Genomic DNA, 26,514 nt, shown 5'->3' with positions numbered 1-26,514 from the left:
CTGGTCCAGCTCCATCTCTTCTCATCATCAGCACTTTCATCTACATCATCATGATGACCATCGTAATAAAACATCTAATACATTATAAAAAGATGTTTTGTAGTCATGTTTATTCCAATTTTTATATAGTCGTTTTATTTTTTTAAAACCCAGTGAATACCTTCATATGCAAATTATGTTGAGTCAATCTAGAATGTGTCTGATTTGGTTTGCCATGATTGGATGATAATAATAAGTGCAACGTGAGCTGTACCATGAGCTTTTCATGGATTTCTTAGCCGGGCGCTCTGTGCTCGAGAATTGTTCGAAGAGGGCGCTCCAGTGTTACAAGAGTAATGGCGACTGGCAAAATAACATTGTATGAATGCACCAATTGTATGCAAATATTTAAAAACATAGGAGACATCGTTGGACATGTTTGCTGTAAGATAATCTAAAATTGAAATTGTTTTGACATCGTTACGTTAAATTGCATTGTCGCAATGGTTAGCGCTCGCTGCCAAGACTTGCGAACGACTTGTTTTACGGTCAATGTTAAATAAGATGGTGGACCGTTCGCTCGCTCACTCGGAGGCTGTTTGATTGCCGGGTGGGTGGGTGGTGATATTTATTGTCATGATATGATTATCTGTGTATAAAGAACAAAACATTAATTAAATAATAATAATAAATGACATGCCCATAAGGCTTGACACTGTTTGCTGAATAGGTGGATGTTTGTGGAATCTGCTTGCCGAATAAATGTTATCTATTAGGGATAACAGGCCAAATTAAAAATTTCATCTCGGGCTAATAAATATGGTATTTTTGAGGAGGTCATATCATCAGCAAATATTGTATACTTCTTTTCATGGTTATAGCTCATAGCAAGTGCAAACAACTTATTTTGCCTGCAAAAGAAAAAGAATTATCCAAAAAGTGAGCATTTTTTTTTTTTGTACAGTGTATATACTGAAAACAAATCCAGTAATGGAAAGGTTTTTTTGTTAATTAATGAAGCAGTCACTAGAGAATTTAACCAGACTGTTCTTGAGGTGTAATTTGCAAATGTATGTGGTATATAAACGGTCATTTTGGGGAAATGTGTCTCGGTCAATCCATAATTTGCAACCTTAATTACTCAGAATTTATGCAACCTTAATTACTCAGAATTTACATTATGAGTGTATTTCAATCCAAAAGCCTTTTTTATGTGTAAAGCTTGTTTTTATTCATGTTTTATTCACATGAAAGTTAAAAACAAAAGGGATTGGTAACGGCTGCCTCCTTAATTTTCAAAAGAAATCTATAAGGACAATGTAACAAGAAAATCCAGGTATTTATTCCTTTTAAATGTTTACCTGTATTATTATTTGTTTAGACAAATTCATCATAAGATATTGTTTTTATGACTAAAAGTTTACATAAAATATCTATTTTTTTTCTAATATTTCCTGTGAAAAGTTAAATACAGTATTGTATATACTTTTTATTTTTTATAATTTTTTTTATTTTGCAGTTGCAAATTATTGCATAGTTGGATTGTGCTGGCATTTTTGTCATAACAATATTAACTTATTTTTTAAACAGTGTAAAATTACAATAAAATCACAGACAAATGAAGATGTTTATGCAGGGGGTATGGATACTACAAGAGCCTGAACTGTGAGTAGCCTTAAAAACAGGTTTTATACTATTTTGTAGCCGTATCAATAAAAACAAAGTGCAGGTTACAGGTAGCAGTAGCAACAATATTTTTATTCACTGAGTATATAGTTGCTACTGAAGGAGTCTGACATTTTGTCAGTAAAGTACCTTGCAATAAATCACCTGAATGTACTACAAATATATGTATATTTATTATACTGATAAGGTGATTTCATGTTGTCACAGATTTCATTGTACTTTATTGATAAAACATCAGACTCTGTGGTTGATACCTCTACCAGGTGCTCAAGGGAGAGAACTGACACACATGTCCGGATAAAAATGAGACGGAGGGTATGTTATAATACAACCTTATTTCCATGAAACAAAGATAAGTACCACAATATTTTTGACACTGACACATTCTATATTTAGATACGTAAATAAAACCTCTCCTGCGTGAAACCCTCCATGATCCAGATGTTTTGTGGATTTTTCGTGAAAATATTCTCTGAGCCATGTCAAATTCTTACCAACAGCGTATAGTTTAGAAGAAAAGACAAATTTTCCCACTATTCATGAACTGATTGAATCAAAATTAAAAGAATGGGAACCCTGTAAAGAGGGGTACCCTCTCTGTACAAAAATAGTAAGATGGTGGCACTCTGCCCGACTGAAGCGCCCTCTAGTTACATTGTTATCGCTATATCAGACTGATTGTTAGCATGAGGATTCCTGATTTGGAACAGTAACGTGCGGCTCTAAACCATATCGCGTTGGTCAAGTTTTATGTGTGAAAAATGGAGTTGACACATGCGAATTGATGCAGGACATGAGTTTTTATTGCCTACATCCTATCACAATTTATTGAACATTTTTTTTATATGTATTCTGTTGGTAATCAAAAATATTAAGGTTTGTCCTTTCTTTGAGCCATTACACCTTTTGTTTACGTTATGCAAATTTAAATGAGTACATTAAAAAAATCTACAAAACAATTCAACAAACAAAACTAAGAACCCCCACGCAAAAAAATAAAAAAATAATTATACATTCAAATGATTTTTAATTGCTGGTACTATCAATATTACATTATGGTTATTACAACTAGGTCAAATATATAATCTCCAGATGCAACAAACAATATACTTTTTGTTACTTTGTAAAATGTTACCAGAATACTGACCAAGTCCCAAAGATTTAAAATCTATTTTGAACCCCATCCCCCCCAACAAAAAAGGTGTATAGGAGACTTAGTGGTAATTTATTTAAACCATATTAGTACTCATTACTGATGTTACACTTGAATAATCTCAGATTTACGGATAGTCCAATTACCTTAGATTTTGCATTTTTTACTTGTAATACTTTACCTTTCTATATTGACAATGTATCCTGTGGATAACAAAGCTTAATACCATGATCAGTATGAAATATTCCTGCAACTCTGGGGATCCTGTGTGACAGGAATACTTTAAAGTACCTCTTTAAGGGTCAGTTCAAAAGTTGAACAGAATAATTTGCATTGGGTCAGTTTTTGGTTAATTTGTAGAAAGAAAAAAAGTTTTGTTTCAGTGTGTATTTGTAAATAATATCTATTCATAATTAACATACTGCAATCTTGGTATATAATCACTTAATATATATGTTCTTTGCAGTTTGACTTGTATGAGAGTATAGACGGTCGGTAAATATTTATTTAGAAAGATAACATACAGAGACATTTATGATGAGCACAACTGTAAATTGCACAGACCGAGATCTGCAGTCACATAATGCACCAGCAGATTTGGGTTTGTGCAGTTGGCTAGGAATAGCCAGTAGAACAAACAAGGTAGACCATGATCTGCAGGCACATTATTTGCAGAATTATTGTCATTTTTGTGGCAGAGCCAATGGAAACCTTTGATGATTAATTATAAGAATGGAAATTCTAATTATGAATATGATCTTGTATAGTGGCCATTATTATTTGGAAAATACTAAAATTGAGGGTTTCTTGACATCATAAACTGAAGAGTCCATTGGATACTACCTTGCATCATTCCTACCTAAGATAAATCCATGGGTCCAGCCAGATAAATTTGTCATAAAGTTGGGGTTAGGCTTATTATTGTACAAAGATATCATTACTAAATATTTGCCAAAATGCAGTAAAAAAAATGGTGTGGGCTTATCATCAAGCTTGTCCTGAGATAAATTCAGTCAATGGTAGAAAAATTGAGAGCACCAGACATCAGGGTATTTTCATTGTGAGTCTTTACAAAAGTGGTGGTCTTTGTCGGGGGGATATGTTATTGCTTGATAATCCTTGTTTTCAGTATGTTGTGATAAATTTAATTTGCTGTACAAAATATTGTAGGCTTTTATCCTTCTGAATTTGTTTTATTTTACAGCATTGGGAAAAAATTCTGCAGCTGTGAAAGAGACACCCACTGGTGACCATAGTTACAGCAGTTTGACAGCAGGACAGTTTACGGAACAAGTTAAAGATGAGAATACAGAAACAGAGGAAAATGACCTTAAGCAGGGTCTGTCAAATTTCGAAATCACTTGGTAGTCTCCAGGGATTCCCTTTGTCTTTAAGATCCCTGCCATTTAGGAGAGACATCAAAATTATAATATCCGACATTTTATCTGTCCTTCTGTGCACAAGCTTGGAAATGTTTTATAAACCTTGTTTTCTTTTTTGATTTCATTCAAATTTCCTTGAAGCCTCATCCATGCTAGGTCTTGGATGAATTTGTTAATGAGCACATGGAAGGGTTTGATAGTGAGCATGAAAAGGCATAACCATAGTGTCTGTGTGTCTGTCTGTTCATCCATTACATTTTCATTTCTGCTGTATAGTTTCAAAGTCATTTGTGATTAACTTGGTATGCTCATATAGCATCACTAGGAGGTGTGTTGCATATTGCATTTGAGTGCAGCTTAATACTTTATATCTTAGCTTCTGCTCCATTACTTAACGGCCGCTTGAGAATCGGAGATTAACGGATAAAATTTGGTATATTCATACATCCTCACTTGAACATGTATCATGTGCCATATTTTAGAGGGGTTGGTATTTTTAGCATCATTGCCATGGCTCGGTTTGTTAATTTTCATCACACTTTCACTTTTCTCTTTAAAAATTTAATGCCAGTTGAGAATAGGGGATGAAACTTGTGCATATTTGTTACATCATCACTAGAAGGTGTGTAACATGCCATGTTCGGGAGGGATTTTTTAAAGTTAGAGGTCACAGGCCATATTAAGTATTTCCCAGTGATGACTTTTTGCCATTTTAAAGTGGAATTTCTGCTTTTCTCCAAACCTGAATCCTATTTTCCTTGATATGGTCAAATGTTTTTGCTTTAATCTTTGATCTGGATTTTAAATGACACTCTTTGCAGCCCAATTTCACAATAATTTAACCATATAAAGACGATACTTGTAACATTATTTGTTCTGTATGTTATTTAACAGCTGATTGTTGTAAAGAGCATTCTGATTGGTCAAAAGTTTCCACTCATCCAGTGAATCTTCATGTAATGGAAACTGATGGAAATAAGCACATTTGCCAAACAGACAAAAACACAAAAAGTTTGAAAAATGTGTAAAAATGGAAATGGCTTGAAAAACAAAGTTGAGGGGGACAAAGCTGCTCAGTTTGTAACATCAGAGGATTATTTGTTTGCAGTCTTTGCCAAAATGATTTGTACTAATATTGGCAAAGCTACTGTAGCATCTAACATGTTAAACGAGAAGGCGTTTGACCAGTATGGTTTGGAAGTTAGAAGATTCCAAGCTAATTCTCTTCTGGAACTTTAGGAGGGACAACTAAAGTAAATAAATTCCTTTTTATGAGGGCCTAAGGCAGATTAGTTCTTAGCTAATTATGTTATCCTCTTTAAATAAAGTCATTATTATTATTATTATTACTACAACATATAGATTAGTGATGGGGAAGTGATGCTATTTTTGCTAGAAACCCCTATCATTGATGATCATGTTTTTACTGAGTTATTTCCATGGCCCACAAGCAAAGCCATTCTTCAATGTGACAGATTTTTACTGAGTTATTTCCATGGCCCACAAGCAAAGCCATTCTTCAATGTGACAAATGATGTTATTGACACCAAAGAAACTATGGTTTGATTCGAAATGCCAACAAGTTGACAGTGTTTGGGTCCCCTTGGCGACAATCAGGTTAGAACTTATAAATCAGTGAATATAATGACTAAATTTTGTGCAATTTTTATATCTCTGGAGCCGGTAGGGGGTTTACAAACAAATAGGATTGTATGTGAATGCTACAGGAGATTTTGGGGCTACATGTCAGGTTGCAAATAAAAGTGGATGTATATTCTGGTTAGACACCGTAAGTTTTTACAGTGTGACTGCCACATGATACTATTCAAAGAACCATGCCTGGACCATTTAAACAATTCCATTTCAAAACAACTTGCATAATTGACTGCACCGAAGTGTATATCCAGAGGCCATTTTTCTTAAAGGCACCAACACAGATTTATAGCAACTACAAATCCCATAGAAAACAATAATTTCTTGTATGCATTGCACCAAATAATAATATGTTCCTATCCAAATGCTATGGGGGAAGATCTAGTGACAAGTACATCACCATAACATCCATATGTCTCAGCTAATTAATCCCAGATGATAAGGCCATGGCTGACCATGGTTGTACCGAAGAGCTGATTTTTAGGAGAGTAATGCTCTGAGTATGCCACCTTTCCAGTGTGGACTTGCGCAACTTGCAGAAAGTAGGTCACCTGTCCAGTGTGAACTTGTGCAACTTACAGAAAACAGGTTACCCGTACAGTGTGGACTTGCAGAAAGCAGATCCCCTGTCCAGTGTGGACTTGTGCAACTGGCAGAAAGCAGGTCACCCTTCCAGTATGGACTTGCAGAAAGCAGGTCACCTGTCCAGTGTGGATTTGCACAACATGCAGAAAGCAGATCACCCTTCCAGTGTGGGCTTGCAGAAAGCAGGTCTCCCGTCCAGTGTGGACTTGCACAACTTGCAGAAAGCAGGTCACCCTTCCAGCATGGATGTACACAATTTGTGGAGAAGTAGACCGCTGAATCAAGGAGAATTTCCTTTATTATTATACATGTTGAAAGAGTAATAACTGGAACATCACAACTTATATCATGGTTTCCTTGCTTTAGTATGGAATTTTCATTTAGTTGGTTTGATACATTTGATGCAGTCAATATCTTGTTGAAAGAATGGCTGGACACTGCAACAGCTTAGACACAGATGAAATTGGAGTTTGACATGCTGGATCAGAATGTATTACAATCTTTTTGAATTATATTCCTTTTGATTTGAATCACTTAGTCTGTAGCAACTGGTGGTTTGGTTAAGTTTGGTCGAATAAATTCTGTGTCTCTTAATTTCTCCTGGTGGTCACTTTTGAATGTGCTCCCTGCAAACAGGCAGGCCATGGTCATATGCTAAAACAACTGCTTATGCACAGTTGCAGCCATGTGGCTACAAACATTTCCTATCTGACTGGACAGGATCATAATGCAGATGTTATTGTGTGGCTAGCAAAATGAACAAACTTAACTGTAATATACTTTTAGTAAATATTGTAGTAGATGTAATAATGCCATAGATGGGATGAAAAGTGCACTAGCGAGATTGAAAAACAAACAGCTGAATGAATTAATTATTAACTGGCAACTGCCTACAAACAAGGTCAATACATATATTTATGCATACATGTTTTCCCAACATTTCAAGATTTTTTTTTTGAAAATAAGAATGGAGAAACAGACTGCTACAACTTCCTGTGTAGCTGTAGTAATTCCCAGGCAGTATGGATATCTTGAAATCATACCATCTTAATAAGCAGCCATATTCTAAATGGTATGAATTTATTTATCTGCACAAATCTGTCTCTAAGACATGAAGCAATAGAGAAACTTAGAGTAAAAGTGGCCATTCAAAAATCGGTTAGGTACTTAAATGGCCATTCAAAAATCAGTTAGGTACTTAGATGGCCATTCAAAACTCAGTAAGGTACTTAAATGGCCATTCAAAAATCAGTAAGGTACTTAAATGGCCATTCAAAAATGAGTAAGGAACTTAAATGGCCATTCAAAAATCAGTAAGGTACTTAAATGGCCATTCAAAAATCAGTAAGGTACTTAAATGGCCATTCAAAAATCAGTAAAGTACTTAAATGGCCATTCAGAAATCAGTAAGGTAAATAAATTGTAGAAGGGGTGGGGTGAAAGTTGGAATGTGATTGTTTAAAGTAGGGTTCTACTCAAGATACTTTGTTTAAAATGACTTGCATATATTTCTTTGATATTTACCATTTGCCTGTTCCATGCTCATTCTCCACCATGAAATGATTATTTGATTGACAGTGTTGATACAGCGCGCCAGCATCATCAGTCATTCAGTCAGTCTGATAATGACATACATTCACGACATGTCAAAAATATCAGCGCACAATGACGTGTAAAATTAAATGTGTAATATCAAAGATGATTTAAACACACTGCAGTTAAATGGAGAAAAAAAAGAAAAAATGATCTTATCTTGAATTCTTGGAAATTGTTTTCAGGCAGCAGAACTTCAATCTTTTTGAGGGACTCTTGATTAATATATATATTGTTTATTCTTTGTGATTAGGTTGTGTTTGGTCGGTAGCTGGAATAGAACGCCTGGTGCAGACATACAAGAATAATCTGGAATATTTTAACTCTCCCATGCACAAAAAGCTGGATGTCTGGAAGAAAGTTGCCAGTGAAATGCTGAAATATGGATATGACTACAATTATCAGGAGTGTGACAAGAAAATGAGAGCATTGAAATACAGGTATTAAATGTGATTTTCCCATTTATAGACCCATACTTTACATTAAACACATTCTCTGCATTTGCAAGAATATGAAAAAGTTTTGTTGAAGACAAATTTCTGACGATGCCAAACAATTCTGGCTTGTGGATTGATGATTCCATCCATCCAGCTGCCTGGCATCAACACTGAAACTAGAATTTGCATTAAAGTCATTTTCCTAGACACTATTGTCTTGTACAATTACAGGACTTGGTATCCAGAATTTGCATAAAGGTCATTTTCCTAGACACTGTTGTCTTGTACAATTACAGGACTTGGTGTCCAGAATTTGCATTAAGGTCATTTTCCTAGACACTATTGTCTTGTACAAATAAATGACTTGGTATCCAGAATGTGCATTACGGTCATTTTCCTAGACACTGTTGTCTTGTACAATTACAGGACTTGGTATCCAGAATTTGCATTAAGGTCATTTTCCTAGACACTATTGTCTTGTACAGTTACATGACTTGGTATCCAGAATTTGCATTAAGGTCATTTTCCTAGACACTTTGGCTTGTACAATTACAGGACTTGGTATCCAGAATTTGCATTAAGGTCATTTTCCTAGACACTATTGTCTTGTACAATTACAGGACTTGGTATCCATTGATCAGTGAAAACTCGGTCACAGTAACCAATATTTCATGGTCTAGTGATTTGTGTTTATGTTTGGGTTAAATCATTTTCTCTGGTTAGGGTTTTTATGTTTAGCTCAGTTTCTCTTGCACTGTTGCTTGCAGTCGTATAACTTGGGATAAAGATGCAACATTAGTGGCACTACTTATTTACTTCAGTCAAACTAGGTTACTTTGAACAATGTTTCCCACATTAGTGACCTGCATTATCCTTTGTGCTTTTTTTCAGACAGGTTTGCTTTTAGTCATGTGACTTGGTATGTAGTTGCATCATAAAAGGTACGACAGCCTTAAGTTAAATTTCACACTCCAGTGACCTTCATTAATCCTTATATTTAGCTTTGTTTTTCAGACACTGTTGCAGGGGTCCCGGGTGCCTAAGTGGTCTAAGGTGCTCACCTCTATAGGTCACTCATGTATCTCATCTCTATCCAGGTGAGTTTGAGACTTGACTTGACCAACATTGGAATGTGTGAACGCTTGCCAGTAACTTCCTGTGGGTCTGTCAGTTCATTGCGTGTTCCTCCTCCATCAAATATACCGGCAGCCATTCCTAGCCAATCGTGTGCTGAGAAATGGTGTTGAACCCCACAAAACTAAACCAGTCAGACATTATTGGCAGAATCCTGATGGTTGGTTTGTAGATGCTTCATTCTAAGTTTAATACTGCAGTCAATCTAAGTCACTGCAAGCTTATTTTATTCTCCATATGTCAGTGGTTCTTTCCGGTGTTTTCCCGGGTTCTTCCTCCACCATTAATACTGGCCGCCATGTATAGCCTATCATGTGCTGAAGAATGGCGTTAAACCCCACAACAACAACAACAACAACCATCATTCTCCAGTTATCTGCATTCACTTTTTCATTTTCTTGGACACTATTACTAGGGTGATAAGACTTGATAAGTAGGAAAAACTGCACCATTGTCTCTTTTCTTGTTATGTTATGTGCCATTTATTCATTTTCATATGTTATGCCATTTATTTATTTTCATATGTTATGCCATTTATTCATTTTCATATGTTACATAATGATGAAATTGTACAGTTAGAACTAAATCATTCTTTAGGTTCAGTGTGATGTAAAATTGAAATTTGTGCTGGTTCTTTATTGGATCATACTGCTGTACAATGATTTTAATTTGTTGCCATTTTATTTGGTAAAGGTTGCTTTACCTTGCTTTTTACCACCTGTCAGGATAAGTCAAAATGTCAGGACTTGACAATTTTGTTTCTTTCTATATTTCAGATACAGATTGATTTCAGGTTCAAAAACTACCCCAAATAAAAAGCGTATTAGGTGGGAATTTTACCATTTGATGGATGACCTGATGGAGTATCAGCAATCAGTCCAGCTAACATCAGCCATGCCACAAGGTTACATATAACTTGGAATAAGAACACATTTCGGGATTGAAAAAATTCTGACTATAGTAAAATTTATGTTTAATATTTGAATTTAGTAAATTTATTCTTTAGCACTATGTTTATAATAAATTGCATATCACATTCAAGGCTGGAAATTTCGGCATGATTGTATGTCCAGTAATAATAATAATAACAATAATAATATCCTTTATTTACTGAACTGCTATGCAGTCATAAAATCAGGATTGCTCTTTAAAATATCTTTAGAGGTGTAATTTCTTCAAGGCTGGAGCATTAAGTGTTTTTATAATATGCTGCTGACTATTCCGCATAAGGAAAAGATTTCTTAAAATGGCATAAGGAAAAAATTTCTTAAAATGGCATAAGGAAAAGATTTCTTAAAATGGCATAAGGAAAAGATTTCTTAAAATGGCATAAGGAAAAGATTTCATAAAATGGCATAAGGAAAAGATTTCTTAAAATGGCATAAGGAAAAGATTTCTTAAAATGGCATAAGGAAAAGATTTCATAAAATGGCATAAGGAAAATATTTACTTAAAATGGCATAAGGAAAATATTTACTTAAAATGGCATAAGGAAAATATTTCTTAAAATGCTGTCACAACTTGTGGTTGGTATAAATTATTGTGTTGACTTCACCATGTACTCCATATGCTAATGTTCCTTACAAACTTAAAATAAATTAAAATTCTCTTGTGCTAAACTATTTAAGACATTGAAAGTAAGAACAAGTTTTCTAAATAATATTATAATCTATTTTTATGTACAGTTGTCCATGTTTGGCTGCTCATTGTGCTGAGCTGATTAACTGGTTTTTCTGTGAAGTTTATTTTCATTAATCCATTTTATTGCACCTTTTAGTTTTCTGTCAGCACTGCTAACATTGTTATTGCTGGCTTAATGTGAAAGAAAGTAATTCACAGTTGTATGGTTAAAAACACCGAAGATCCTGATACATCATCACATCAGGTCTTGATACAAACACCATATACCCCAATATGTTCTCAAAATCAGGTCTTGATGGGTCTTGATGCAAACACCATTGACCTTGATATGTCCTCAAATCAGGTCTTGATGGGTCTTAATACAAACACCATAGACCCTGATATGTCGTCACATCAGTCAGTGGGATATTGGGATTTTCATTGTTCTGCTGATTATCTAAACAGTCTTTCATCTGTTGATGCGTTATTTGAGAGCCAGTCTAATTTATCTTGTTTACAGTTTTGTGTGTTACACAGACACAAGTACATATAACAGTTCTACAGACTCTGAGATAGGTAGTATATCAGTCTGCATTCCATTCTCATTTCCATTTCTGCTCTCATCATGCCGTGTTTCATTTATGGTTGCCAAAATGTGTTCTGAGATCATTTTACCTTTTTTGCTTCCTTTCTTTGTTTCTTTTCATTTTTGTTCATCTGCAATGCATTTACCAGAATTAGGATTTCCATTTTCAACAGTATTAATAGGAGAGAACCATTAGTGTTGTATCTTGTCTTGTTAGCTGAGTTACCCATAAGTCCTAGCAAACTTATTGTATGGCCATATGTCAGTCTTCTGTTCATCAGCATTTGCTTACTACCAACAGTGGAGACCATATTTTTTAATCTGATTTTGTCACATTTGGAATATAGGTGTATGTCATTAGTATCTTGGACACATTTCAACTTGAGTGGGCTCAGTCCATATTAATGAAGAGATCTTGTATCCAATTGAGCTTGTCACTTAGGAATCCATGGTTCCAATCTTACTTTTATTAAACTTGAAATTTATGCATCTATCATCAAGTTGGAAAGTTTGATAATGAGTGAGATCCACACATTACTAAAGTTATCTCTTTCATCTGTTGATCTTGTTACCCATCTGTATTTCTGATCCAGTTTTGACTGTGTTCCTTTATCGTCTGATTAGTTGACCATGTTACCATTCTGGAAGCAATATTTCTGGTCCCATTTTGATAAAAAGTTTGGAAAATAGGCTTATATCATGAAGTTCTCAGGAGATTTGGAACAAGATCCATTCATTAATGAGGTAATCTTGCATCTAATTGGCCTTGACCTTGTTACCACTCTGGAGGCCACATTACTGATTTGATTTTGATTAGACTTGGAATATTTGCTTATCTCATCAAGATTTTGGACAAGCTCAATAACGAGCGAGATCTGTGCATGCTAACGAGGTGATCCTTCATCTGATTGGCTGTGCTTGTTTCCACACGGGAGCCCATATTTCTGAGCTAATTTGGATTCGTCTTGTAATATATGCTCCTGTCATAAAGGTTATGAACAAGTTTGATAATGAATGAGGTGCACACATATTATTATGGTGACTTGTGTTTAATTGGCTTAACTTGTTACTACTCTGGAAGGCATTGTTTTATATGATTTTGATCAAACTTTAAATATAGGCTTATATGATCAAGATCTTCAGAGATGCTGACTGGGAATGCAGGTATGTGAATTGCACAAAATTGGCATGAATTTGTGTACTTGGTGCATGAAGCCACCTGCAAATTAGATAAAGTCTGGACAGCATACAAGTTTTATTTAACTGTTAACCCTTGACTTGCTTGTCATAGAATAAGTTGTGCCACTGGTCTATTAGTGCTTGTTGTGATATGTATCATTGTAGAGGTGGGTACTTTGGCTTGAAATGAAAGGTTGTTGAACTATTTCTGTTTCTGACCCAGGCCAACTACAAGGGATCATTTTGGACAAAGGCTTCAGAACAATAAGTTCCCGGAAGTTGAAACTGGTGTATACAGGCAATTATGGAGACCAATCTAACCCACACATGACCTCACTGCACTATCCGTTAACAGTGTTGATGTTAGTACTTCTGCCTCTGACAAATACCACCTGTCATTTCTCAACTCTTGGTCAGTAGAAGGGACTCTTTAATCTATGACTGTTTTGAAATCACCATTTCTACTTCAGGGCGCCCCACAAATTTTGTCAGGATCAGACCTTGACACTCTTCACCAACTCTGTCTCAGGCAACTGAAGAGATGCTAGCTTCACCTCATGCAAGCAGAGATGACAGTGCTTGCTGTCAGGCTCCTTCTTCACTTACTGATCTCACTATCTCATGGGAAGACTCAGCCTTCAGGCCTTCCACTGAAGACATTTTCTGCCTCTTATCTCATTAACCACTTGGTTTAGATCACAAAAATGGAAGAATCCAGCTTCAAATTACTTCCACAGTCAGGCAGAATCACATATATTTTGATGTTTAGATCAAAACTGCAGCACCAACCATCTCTTTTTCTCACAACAATGCCTTCCATCAACTTTTCATTGGAGGTTCTAGTTTTGCCATGCACCTGTTTTTCATTCGGAAACCCCAGCAGTTGAATGGGATGTCACAGCTTTGGGGATGACAAAACCATATTCTACTCACTTGAATCAAACATCTTTCAATGACACTCACCATTTGATCTGCATTGTGGTAGCTGTGGGCTCTATGATGGACTTAGTATAAATGGCTATCTTCCAACAAGCGGAACAGAGCATGTCATCTCTTACTCCAAATTCTGTGGTACATGCATGGGAGTTGGTCTTTAGAATGGTCTGAGTCTTGAATGAATCTGCTCAACATACATTAGCCAATGCTGTCACAGCAGCTCCAAACTTACATCTGGCAGAATGAGATGCACTGCTGTCCACCTTTACCTTCCCTAAAGATTGTCACATGGCCAAGTTATCCTCTAACCTACTTTTTAATGGCCAGATTGATGAAGTACACAAATAAGCCACTAAGGAGACAAATTGATAGAGGGATGTTCAGGAGCTCAACAAAAGGAACCATGTGACAAGTCACAAATAAAACCTCTGGCAAGTCGTCTTATCTTAGTTCCTCACATAGAAAACTGTGGCTCTCGCAAACCACAGTGGACAAAGAAGTAGCATTTGCATACATCAAAGTTTCTCTACACAGCCACCTCCATCTGTCAAAAATGACATTGTCTCCACACCACCATTCCAGAAGATCCTGGTCGGAGGAATATTTCAGTTCTTTTGCTGCCGAATGGAACAAGATTTGCCACAATGATCATTTGACTTGACAAGTGGTTTGTAAAGGACTCTGCATCAGTTTCAGAACACCTTCTTATTTCATATCAGCTACAAACATTCCAACATTCAATGCCACCACCCTGCAGCAATAAATAAACAACCTTATTCAGAAAAGGGCAGCAGAATCGTTCAAATTATAAATTTCTCACATTTTTGTTGAAGACTATTTTTAGTCCAAAAGGCTAAAGGCATTCTGCGCCCTGTCATTGACCTTATCGCTCTGAATCAATTCATTCATGCTACCTGGTTCTTGATGGAATCATTTTGAATGAAATTCAGGAGGAAGATTGTGCAATCAGCATGTTTTTAAAGCATGCATATCTTCACAGCTGAGTTCACAAGGCCTTCAGGAAGTTACATGTTTCATCTGCAATGTCATTGCTTATCGATTCCAAGCACTCCCATTTGGACTTAACATCATTTTCTGGGTCTTTACTTGTCTGATGATCTGTGTTATGGCTCATGTCAAGATCATCTCCAAGGTGGCAACACCATGTTACTTATACGACATCCTACGAAAATCTCAGGTGAGTTATATATTAAAACACTATATGATAAATCTTGTCATGCTTTTTACAGAATGGGTTTCCTCATCACCAAGGACAAATTGACCTAGTGCCATCTCAACAATTTCTTCATCTTGGTATTAAATTCAACACACAGGTAAACAGAGTACATTCCCCTCCGCAACAGGCATTGAAAATCAGGACCATTTGGCATCGTTACTTTCGAAGGATTCTATCTCCACATAGGAATTCCTTCAACTTATAGGCTTGCTCAATGTAGCAGCTGACCTCATCATCCTAGATCACCTTTATATGTGCCCATTACAGATGATTCTTTTATCACAGTGAGGCCAAAAATTTGCCCACTGGACCAATCTTTCCTCATTTGCACAAATATGAGGTACCCTCTTCAGATTTGGAGCAACCTAACTTGGCTCATAGTGGTTATATCTCTACAAGTACAACCACCAGAGATAGCAAGCACAGATGACTGGGACAGCACACCAACTACTTTCTTTCTGGGAAGCCAGTTGAGTGTGGTCATCCCTGGACCAGCATCTACGTATCAGTATTCTAGAGACAAAGGTCATTTTGAAAGAGTTTCTCTTGTGTCGGGAATTTTTAACTGGCAAGGGAGTAGTCATTCTATCGGACGACTCTACAGAGGTGACATATCACAAGCAGCAAAGTGGAACCAAGTCCCCATGCCTTTGCATACTGGTGTGGGATTTTCTAAAGTGGTGTTGTCAGCAACAAATCTATGTCCAAGTTCATCATATTCTTGGACACCTGAATGTAATAGCAGATTCTCTGCCCCGGAAAAATCAGCTGACACAGATGGAATGTTATCTCCATCCCTCACACGATGTAACCAGCTATTGGTGGATCTGTGTGCAGCAGGGTGGAATGTCAAGCTCCCATCCTTTGTCTCATTAGTCCCAGATCACATAGCATTGGCAGTTGATGGACTACCCATAGATTGGAATGGCCTGCATGCATGTCTTCCCTCCAATTCCAAAGGTGATACAAAAGAAAGAGAAGCCAGTGTTGCACATTCTTATTGCACCATTCAGATGGGAGAAATCATAGATCAATAACCTTTTCAATTTCATAATGGAAATTCCCTGATAAATAGTGAATTTCCCTCATCTACTCAAACAACCACAACAGCAGTTGTTTCACCTGAACCCAGAGCTACTCAACCTGCATGTCAGGGGATCATATTAAACAGGCACTCAGAAATAATCAGTTTTCACAACCAGCTGTGGATAGAAACACTCGAGCAACAAGGTATCAACTCTGAAAGTGTATCAAGGCAAATGGAAAATCTCTACACAGTGGTGTACACAAGAACACATTCTACCATTGTAGGCATCAATAACTGAAATAGCTAACTTCCTTCTCTAGCTCTTCAGTGAGAAAAAGTTAGCACCATGCACAATCAAAGGTTACCACCCCATGATAGCTGAAGAGAAGATATCGGAAAAAACAAACACTTATCTGACCTTCTCCTCAACCTGATTTATACCTGGCTAAAAACGTTGGCTCAGTGCCCAAAATGTAACCTGTCATGTAACCTGTCATCGATACTTACCTGGTTGAACAAAACACCATTTGAACTGCTTTCAAATTCATCTTTGGCTCACCTTTCATACAAAACCCACTTCCTTATCATGCCCGCAACAGCAGGCAGAATCAGCAAAATACATGCCCTATCAGGGGACCCAAATTATATGCAGTTCTGACAAGACAGGTCAGTTTCACTTAATGATGGTTCCCTCTTTCATTGCCAAAAACAATTGCTTCCTTTCACGGGCAACTAGACCTTTGAACTGAAATCATTGTCTACTTTGGACACTTCAACTCAAGACCACCTACAGTATCCAGTACACCTTGAAGTGGTACCTTAAAATGACAGAGTGGTTGCATTGAGGTAGATCATGCCTATGTTTACCAGGATTATACACCAGCACTCATCATGGATTAAGTGGATTATTCACTGTGCATTTTGAGAAATAACTCAGATGAATTTATTATGCATTTTGGCTCATGAGGTTAGAGAAGTTGCCACACACATAACCTTTGACAAGAACTGTTCTCAGATGTTATCCAGCCATGGCACAACAAGCCACCTTCCCAGGTCGTTCAGCAGCTTCATAAGATGTAGCTTCATGATTTTGCTGGATTTGCAGGAAGGAAACATTTTCTTTTTCATAAGCCACTTCCTGACAGCTGGAGTCTTCTCCAGTAAGGTTTGTTATCTGTTTCAGAAACCTTAGGGGACCAGATTTCTCACCTCTTGGGTAAGCTGATGTAGCTTCCTCCACCTCTTACTGTTCTTCTAAGGTATTATGATTGGGTAATGTATTTAAAGAAGAAACTAATTTGTTATAGTGTAAAATGTTTCTTTGCAAATACTAAACCAATCATAATACACGTACACTCTCCCAGTCTCCCCTTATGCCTTATGCTCCAGTATTCATGGGCCACCAATCCCTACATGAAGGGGAGATCACTCTGCTTGACTGCCACCTAGGTGGACCGACAGATTGTAGCTTTTGTAGCTAAAAAGTGTTATCTGGGAGGGCTGGATTTGCAAGGTAGTAGTAGTTCTTCCTAAGGTAATATGATTGGGCAAGTATTCTTGAAGAAACATAATTTATTAAAGTAATTTAGTTCCAGAAATTGAAACTTTGGCAGAGCTCATTTTAATGAAAAATCATATTTTGTATGAGGATGACTCGAGAGATAGCACCCTTGAGCCATGGAAAATTGTACATAAGAACAATAAAGAACAGTTTTCCAACTTGTTCAAACTGATTAAGCTTGTAATGCATATGCCCCTTCAGACTGTGAAAGGGGGTTCTCAGCACAGGACAATATCCATACACAGATAAGGAACAGATTAACCTCAGAAACAAACAATAGAGTGGTAAGATGAATGTCTGAAGCTCTGCATTTCACCTTCTCACAAAATCATGCAAGTCCATGAGTGGTCAACTGTAATAGGCACAGATTCAACTAAAGACTGAGGGGACAGCAGACCATTCAGTATAGATTGGTTGATTCTGTCTGGATATTGAAGCTGCTTGGAAATTACGCCTATCCAGGATGTAGCTAATTTGGATGTGGATTTCTAGTGATACTGAGAAAATCTCAAATCAGAAGGCAGAGGTTCTGGGGATATGGACCCCCACTATCCTTCTGATGTAATTGACGATAGTCGCATTGTTGGATAGAGTGAGGCACCCTTCCCAGATAATTTTTTCTGTAGCTATTTCAAGGCATTCATTGGTGGCGTCATCCCCAGGAGGCTGATATGTAATGAGTGCCCCAGGAAGGACCAAATTCCTGAATGGCGATCCTGCATCTCTGCAGATCATAATTTCCAGCAGTTCTTAAGGGCCTGATTTGAATCAAGTGAGGTTCCCCAAACAACAAGGAAATCCACTGCAGTATTGAAGAGACGCTAAAGTTGAAGCAATTTGCGACTGAAATTTTATTCTCTGAGGAAATGTTGGATTCTACTGAAATGATTTTCTAGGCATGTTCCTGGGGGAGCATGAGATAATTAACTGATTCTGGTGGTGGTTATACAAGGCATGTGTGTCAGAGCTGGGACTGGAGTGTGGTCATCCAGATGTCAGATGGCATTAATATCTTTATACCAGGGAAAATAGATCACCATGCCTGGTCCTAAATTTAAGGCTTAAGTTTAGGCTGTGTTTGAGCTACTGTGGTTCATATCCTGTTTGTGCCTGGTATGAAAGTTCAATACCAGCTATCTGTGGAAAGATTAGGGAACCAAATATAAGGGTGTGCCTGTGTTACCAGTATATCCATGACTGATCCAGATGGGACACCATCCCGAGTCAGTACTGGCTGTTCATTAACTTTTGCCATATATATTGGTTATGTTTGAACCAACTAGGATGATGGTGGGGCTGGTGAAGCACATGATAGTCTGCATTGCTAATTCCATGAAATAGGTGTGCTTTTGGGGATTGAGTTAAGAGGAAACTATCCACTGAGACAACAATGCTTTTGGAATCCATATCCTTGCTTGTACACAATCATAACCCTTGCTTGTATACATTCATAACCCTTGCTCATACACAATCATAGCCCTTGCTTGTACACAATCATAGCCCTTGCTTGTACACAATCATAGCCCTTGCTTGTACACAATCATAGCCCTTGCTTGTATGCAGTCATAGCCCTTTCACTCACATGAGTTCATTTTCTGGTAGAGATGGTTGCACATACACCCACAAGCTATTGTGATCACACATTACAAGTATAGCCTACATTGCACTACATGCGTTTTACAAAGCATGAGTGATTGCCTTAAGATGGATTGAAGCAGTTGCACAGCATGCGCTTAATTATGCACATTGTGTTGACAGCTGTTAATAGACAGAACTAAACAGTGTTATGCACAGGTGAAATCATTTAAGAGTCACATAGATTTTATGGTGAAGTTGTTGCTAGTGATAAAAGAAATGCATTTGGAAATTGTAGGCATGGCGTTACATTATGTAATAACAGACATTTTCTTTGCCGAATGCATAGACATGGTTGAACTGAGTTTAAGTGCAGTATTAATGGCCATAGGGCAGGTACAATTGTGCTTATTTGTATGCTGAAGTTAAACGATGTGCAAAACATTGAATACAATGAAGATAGCAAGAAATAGAAATATGTTGGAGTATACTCTCTGGACATAACATTTGTACAGTCTATGAAAAGGCACAAGCATATTTGGTATTTGTTAGACTTTAAGAAGGAGCATGCTTTCTGGCCTGTGCAGAATTAGTAACTGATGAATTGACGGGATTTTACATCAGCCCCTCTATCTAAGAAGAGACCACTCAAACTTCCACCTTGGCAAGCAGACGTTTAGCAGTTGTGTTGCTAATACAAGCCAAAATATGCAAAGAATGTATTTTTTTATTATTGGATTGGTGAGCTAGTGGATGCACTCATTATGTATTATGATCAGGTATTGCAGATTAGGTAAAAATGACTGCTTGAGGGTTAGGGTTTACAAACATGAATCTAATAGACTTTGTATTTAAGTGATTGTGGACTGAAGGAAAAAATGCTTTAATTTGCATACAGAACCAAACTTCTTCATGGGTGGGGAATGGGAGTGCATGGATACATGAATTCTTCTTTTTTTCATGAATTCTTCTTCTTCTTATCCTTTTATTGGTGAGAGATGGGTATTACTTCTGTGACAGTGGCAGCAACAAAATTGTTATTGTGCATTGTGACATACCATTGATCTGTGGCAAAATACAGTTGCAGCTTTGGTAAAATGTTACATTATGTCTAAAGCAGGGGTTACAAATTGTGTTGGCCTTCTATTTGATGACAATAAGCTGGCTGCCAAATTTTTTTTACAAATACATTAATAGAAGATATTCGTTTTAATTAAACAATAGGCAAACTCCATCATTAGATTACATACCTGGTTTTCCATTTAGATGCACTGTTATTCAGATGTATTATTAGCTGTCCTTTTTTGCTTCTTTCCTTTTATTTGTAAACATCTTCTTGCAGACTACAACTATTTTATGTCACTAAAAATGTTCTTTAAAAATAAATTGATCTTTGTCAACAAGTAGACTTACAACCTCAGAAATTACCTAATTTATATAAATTTCAATTCTTTTGTCAGACAATGATGTTTTTCTGTATTTCTGTTTAAAAAAATTAGTCTGATAATATAGGTTACTGTATATATTCATTTAGCTGCAAACAACATGGACCCTTATCTGCCATTGCATAATGTACCGGCAAGTCAGGGTCTGTGGTACTTGTTTTACTGATTGCTACTAACAAACTTAATAGACCCATGTCTGCTGGTGCATTATGCATCAGCAGGTACAAGTTTGTGCAGTTTGCTGCTGTTCTTGAATTATAAGTGAGTATCTACTGATCCTATATTGCTGTTATCAATCTTAAATTGGAATTAGGGTTTGATATTGTAAAGTTTTATGTCTTGACACAAAGGTGACAAATTATATGGTGTGGGGACTATAGTATTAGTAACAATTTTATGATCTACATTCTATTCTTGCTGTGCTGACGGATATTGGTCTATGCAGTTTGTTTGGAGCATTTAGTTGAACAAACATCATAGACCCTAATCTTTTTGCACATTATGTAATGGCAGATAAGGGTTTATGTTGTTTGTTGTTGAACTAGACTGATAAGCAAGTACCTATGGTATATATATATATATATATATATATATATATATATATATATATATATATATATATATATATATATATATATATATTCCCATGAAAAAATCTTAAGTGTTGGAGGTGAACTTTCATCTAATTCTTTATGGTTATAAAGTGTTTGTGCAATGAAGTGGAACATAATGACCGAATGTTTGCATATGTACAGTAATCAGGAATGGCATATATCCAGCATTTAACATGTTGCATTAGCAACTGGTCACTTGAGGTCAATTTTTCAAACCTGTCAAGAAATACGATTGTTTTGAAGTCTCCTCTTTGTCTAAAGAGTATGGCGTCACATTCAGTCTTAACTGTATAAACAAAGTCATAACATTACTCACAGACAAAATGACATTACCCACAGGCAAAATAACATTACCCACAGGCAAAATAACATTACCCACAGGCAACAAACCAAGTGCCATGGAACTTTTGTTCTATTTTCTCAATGAAAAATACTGTAGAAGTATTCTGAGAAACCCAAGGACTGTCTTTGTCAATTTGAATTGCTGTTTTAAGTATTTATTTAGGACTACAGAAGTATCGATTCTTGCATAAAAGTCTTCTCACTGAATTTGGAGATTGCATTGGGGTGGATTGTCTTTTTTTAAAAACATTTTGAGGGGGATGCCACTGTCTGATTCTTAATAGTGCAGAAGTATTTAATATCGGGGGAAATAGTTTTTAAGGGCAATTAGTACACTTCATCTTGAACTTGTCTTCAACAGCAGACAGGTGAATATATCTGAAAACTTTTTCTTACAGAATCTGTAACCTCAGAAACGGTCCCTAATACCCCAGAAAGGGTCCCTAATACCCTAGAAAGGGTCCCTAATACAGTGACTGAGGAATCATCTGATCAGAACCAAGTTGAACATCAAGGTGATCAAGGAGGATGTAAGCTAATATAATTTAAATTCAGATATTTTTGTAGGGTACAATTTTCATGGATTAGTAGTTGTGGAAAATCATGAATTTAAAAACCCAAACATAAATTAACAGGCTTCTTTTCAAAATCCATGATGACACAATGAAAATGTAATTTTTCAAAGCAAAGGAACAAAAAAAATATAACGGACTGGTATCCTGTGAAAAAAATGAAACCACAATGTTTCTATTTTTGGTCGTTGAGTTTATCATTAAAAGAGAAAGAATGCAAAAAGAAACTGGTTGTTGATCAATAAATGGTTTAATCATTTCATTTGACTGTCTAGTTGACAAGTTGGATTTACACTGTTGTCAACAGTCAGTGGGAAGTTGATGGAAATAATTTATTTTAAATTTATTGCCATTTTTCCCAAAGGATTCTGTTTACTGACCCAATAAAAGAAATGAATTATCTTGTACAGTGTATTTTTTGCCATCAAAATATTTTTTTTGGTGTAATTATTGTCTATGTAGGCATATTTGTGTTGTAATTATTGTCTATGCTGGCATATTTGTGTTGTAATTATTGTCTATGCTGGCATATTTGTGTTGTAATTATTGTTTATGCTGGCATATTTGTGTTGTAATTATTGTCTGTGCTGACATTTGTGTTGTAATTATTGTATATGCTGGCATATTTGTGTTGTAATTATTGTTTATGCTGGCATGACCTTCTAAGCAGTTACTTTGAAAATTTCTAGCATCTTTTATAAAGATAAGTAAATTTTGAATGCTGTTAATTTTTGCCTGAAATTATAAGGTATTAATTTTTAAGTTAAAATTTTTAAAGTGATGCAATTTTTCTTAGCTTATCGGGTCAGAGACCAGAAAAACTTGTGGCTGGTTTGTTATCTGTCATATGCCTATCTGTTTGTACAAGTTTATTATCGCTATTCCACCTAAACTACTTGGAGGATTGTAATCAGACTTTACACACACATTCATCCCATGGTTAAATTTGTCCTGAATGAAACTTGGGCTGCAGGGACTTCAGATATGAATAACAGAGAAGTCATCTTAAAATAAATACTCCATTTGAGTGTTTGGTCATATCAATCTAAGGTTTCCCAAAAAGTCTTCCTATGATATATAGATGGCCCTAAATGAAAATGAAGCCAAGCTGACTTCCAAAGTAGCCATATTGAAAATCTTGTTATCACTACTCCTTCTGAATGGAAAGGCATATCAATCTGTGCTTTTCTTAAGAAGACTTCTTATAATATCTAGTTGGTCCTAAATGCAAACAGTGTCAATCTGACATCCATTATGATCACAATGGTAGCCATCTTGAAAATCTTGTTATTACTAATCCTGTTAAACGGAAAGTCATATCAACATGAGGCTTTCACCAAGAGGTTTTTGAAATGAAGAATCAGACTAATAAAGATAAAACATTAGCTTCACCTTGTTTTCTTTCATCCCATAATTTTGTTATAATGAGGCATGTTATAATGAGAGAGTTTTTAACAAGTTAATAATTTTTGGGTACGCTTGCTTTCTCCTTACATTCTGTCCAAAAAAGGCCAGGGGCTAAGTTTTGTGTGGGTAGGGAAAGAACTGAGGGCATCACCCAGATGTCTCATTAATTTGGGTCAATGATTCTCAGACATGCAAGACACACAAAATGGGAGTTATTTGAAATGTATGTAACATATTCCCCTTCCTCCTGGCCCCACCCCTAGGAGTATGATAAAACCACAGTCAGTGCTCATAGGACCATCATGACCTAAAACCCAAAGATAAACCAGTATAATCTCTCATTTTCTCAACTCATAGTACCTCCACTTTATTATTAGAGAATAAAAGGATTGTTCGTTGTTGTTTGGTGTCTTTTATGCCCTGTCACATATCGTGTGTTTCTGGTTTTAATGTTGTAGAAGTAGTTCAAGAAATTGACACACATATGGATGGATGGATGCAAGCATGCATACATGCATGTCTATGTACAGAGGGACTGTATAATAATATCTAGAGGTGAGTATTACCAGGAAAAAGCATATTACAAAATATTGCAATACAACATGTTTGCAATGCAATATGCATCTATACGTACTGGTCATTGACATAATTTATGATTCTAACATTAATTTTGCTTATTTTGAACTATAATAATGAGCAATTTCCTACATGTATTAAAATATCAACAAGAAGATAAAATCATTTTGCTTTTTATTTCACCAAAACACCAACTGAATATAATAATTACATAAATGATTTAGCAAAGAATAAACATATCGACATGAGTGAAAACTTCTTCCAGCAGGAAACAAAAATTTGCAGAAGAGTGGCAGTATTATTTTGCTTGATGAGAAAGGTCTTTTGGTCAACAAACTAAAATGACTACAAGGTTCATATAATGCTGTACAATCATCAAAAGGAACAAAAATAAGTTAAAAAAAATGCATGTAATCATAAATTTTCACATTGACAAATGTCTTGTTTTGATTGAAAGACTGAATGAATAATATAGTAAATTAGTAAAGTTCAGTTATTCCAAAATTTTGGATGGTTTCAACCCAAGAGAATAGCAGCTGTTAATGCAGCTTGAGATACAAGTGACAGGCATGATTTTTCTTTTAAATACCTACCTGGGATAATTTTCTCAGAGAACTGTCTAGATGGCACAGCATATCGCAGATCAATCACAGGTGCTATGTTTAAGAATCCTTTTTTTGATACAACTGTATGTTGATGCAGCTCTTGAATGATGAAGTGGTAAGTGATTGTTGTGGCTCTTTGTGATGAAGATTTGTATTTAGATTGTGCAACTAGCAGTATTTTCCTGCAATCATTGGTTGTTGATCTGAAAACAATGCAAGTCCAATTCAGCAATGCATCACAGCATGTTTGTCATTGTTGTCAAGGAGTTAAAGCGAAACAACTTCAAAAGATGTAGACAGCGTCTAGTCATATTTGTTGATTGAAGATTAATTTCCATGTCTGTAATGTAAGGCAGTTTCTGTTTATTTGTTCTTGCTCAAAAAGTACTTGTTTTTGCTGCTGCTGGTACAGTTTTTGTGGCAACATACAATAAAGCATCACATTGTATTATAGGAAATCTTATATTTTCACATGTGAAAATAACACTTAAGTATGAAATAAAGTAAAATATTGCATGTGTATGTGATTTGGAATTTTTCAGTCATATCGCTACAATGTTACCATTGTGACAGTTGATAGTGATGTCTAGTTCTGGGGCATCATTCTGCAGACATGTATCTTCATGTCCCACCCAGTCACATTATCCTGACACCAGGCTGACCACTCCTAACACTAAACTTTTAATGTTGAGTGCCAAACGAGGCAGCTGCTAGTACCATTTTTATGTCTTTGGTATGACTCGGCTGGGGTTCGTACCCACATTCAAGGCAGATGCTCTAACCACTAGGTTATTGTATATGCAATCTGTTTTCACTACATGTATATTCATCATTTAATATGCATTGATTTAAGATGGTAACTGTACCAATGAAACACATAGCTTTGCACCCACTTTTATTACCCTCCCTTTTTTATAATCCCCCCCCCCCCTTCAGCTAACTGACCTTTTTGGTTAGAGCACAGTTCAGTACATAGCAAGAAGATGTTTGTGGGGTTACACTGTACTTGTATGCAGATCCCATTACAACACCTTCATGTTATTCATTATTTTGCCATTCAAATTAAGGCCAGTTAAAAAGTTATGGAATTGTTATTTATTGTGAAAGTATTTGAGATTATTTGTAAGAGAAATCAAAGAAGCTTTGTCTTGATACTGATTTTATCATTAGATGTATAAATAATGACTTTTTATTTGCCCACCATAAGATGGAATGGATTATGCTATGATGTCTGTCGATTCATATGTCTGCCTATTACTAATGTGACTTGTCCATCATTATATACAGTTATCAGACTTTGTTGATGGCTTCTATTTGGGGTAATAAAGACCCCTGATGTTTTTATCATCAAAAACTAAAAACATCAAGCTCACTGTGTTTAAAATATTAATAAGGAAAACAGTTTCTGCACAATGGCTCAAGTTTTCTCCACCATCAACAGTTACCATACTTTGTGAATGGCTTACAGTTGGCGGGGGGAATAGTCCTATAGATTTTAGGATTTAAAAAATGGCAAAGGTTAAGGTCATTGTGACTGATAGAAGAAAAATGGTTTCTGCAATATCTACTGTTATCAGACATTATAGGTGGCTGACACTTGGAGTTAGGAGCAATTTTGGGATCACAAAAG

General features: G+C 36.1%; 1 protein-coding gene across 9 annotated transcripts in view; it reads left to right on the top strand.

The window, feature by feature from the left end:
* The first annotated feature begins 305 nt into the window (after positions 1-305).
* Positions 306-26,514, top strand: part of LOC149776921 (uncharacterized) — a 90,492-nt gene continuing 64,283 nt past the window's right edge. For 6 of the 9 annotated variants that reach the window (XR_016416136.1, XR_016416134.1, XR_016416132.1 and 3 more), the window contains exons 1-5: positions 306-423; positions 4,023-4,157; positions 8,285-8,471; positions 10,379-10,506; positions 22,123-22,254. Coding sequence is in view for 4 of the 9 variants with exons in the window: in XM_089941631.1 (XP_089797757.1) it covers positions 336-423; positions 4,023-4,157; positions 8,285-8,471; positions 10,379-10,506; positions 22,123-22,254 (670 nt within the window). In the remaining 5 variants the exon portion in view is untranslated. Of the gene's footprint in view, positions 424-1,569; positions 1,645-4,022; positions 4,158-8,284; positions 8,472-9,525; positions 9,566-9,627; positions 9,763-10,378; positions 10,507-22,122; positions 22,255-26,514 lie in introns of those variants that run through there. The other 3 variants (XM_089941632.1, XM_089941633.1, XM_089941635.1) reach the window with 3 other exon arrangements.

This window comes from Sinohyriopsis cumingii, chromosome 18, assembly GCF_028554795.1.
Source record: "Sinohyriopsis cumingii isolate HCF-2022 chromosome 18, ASM2855479v2, whole genome shotgun sequence".
In the NCBI taxonomy this organism is placed as follows: Eukaryota; Metazoa; Mollusca; class Bivalvia; order Unionida; family Unionidae; genus Sinohyriopsis; species Sinohyriopsis cumingii.
Note: the sequence above shows the minus strand (reverse complement) of the source record. Positions and strands in the feature narration are given on the sequence as shown.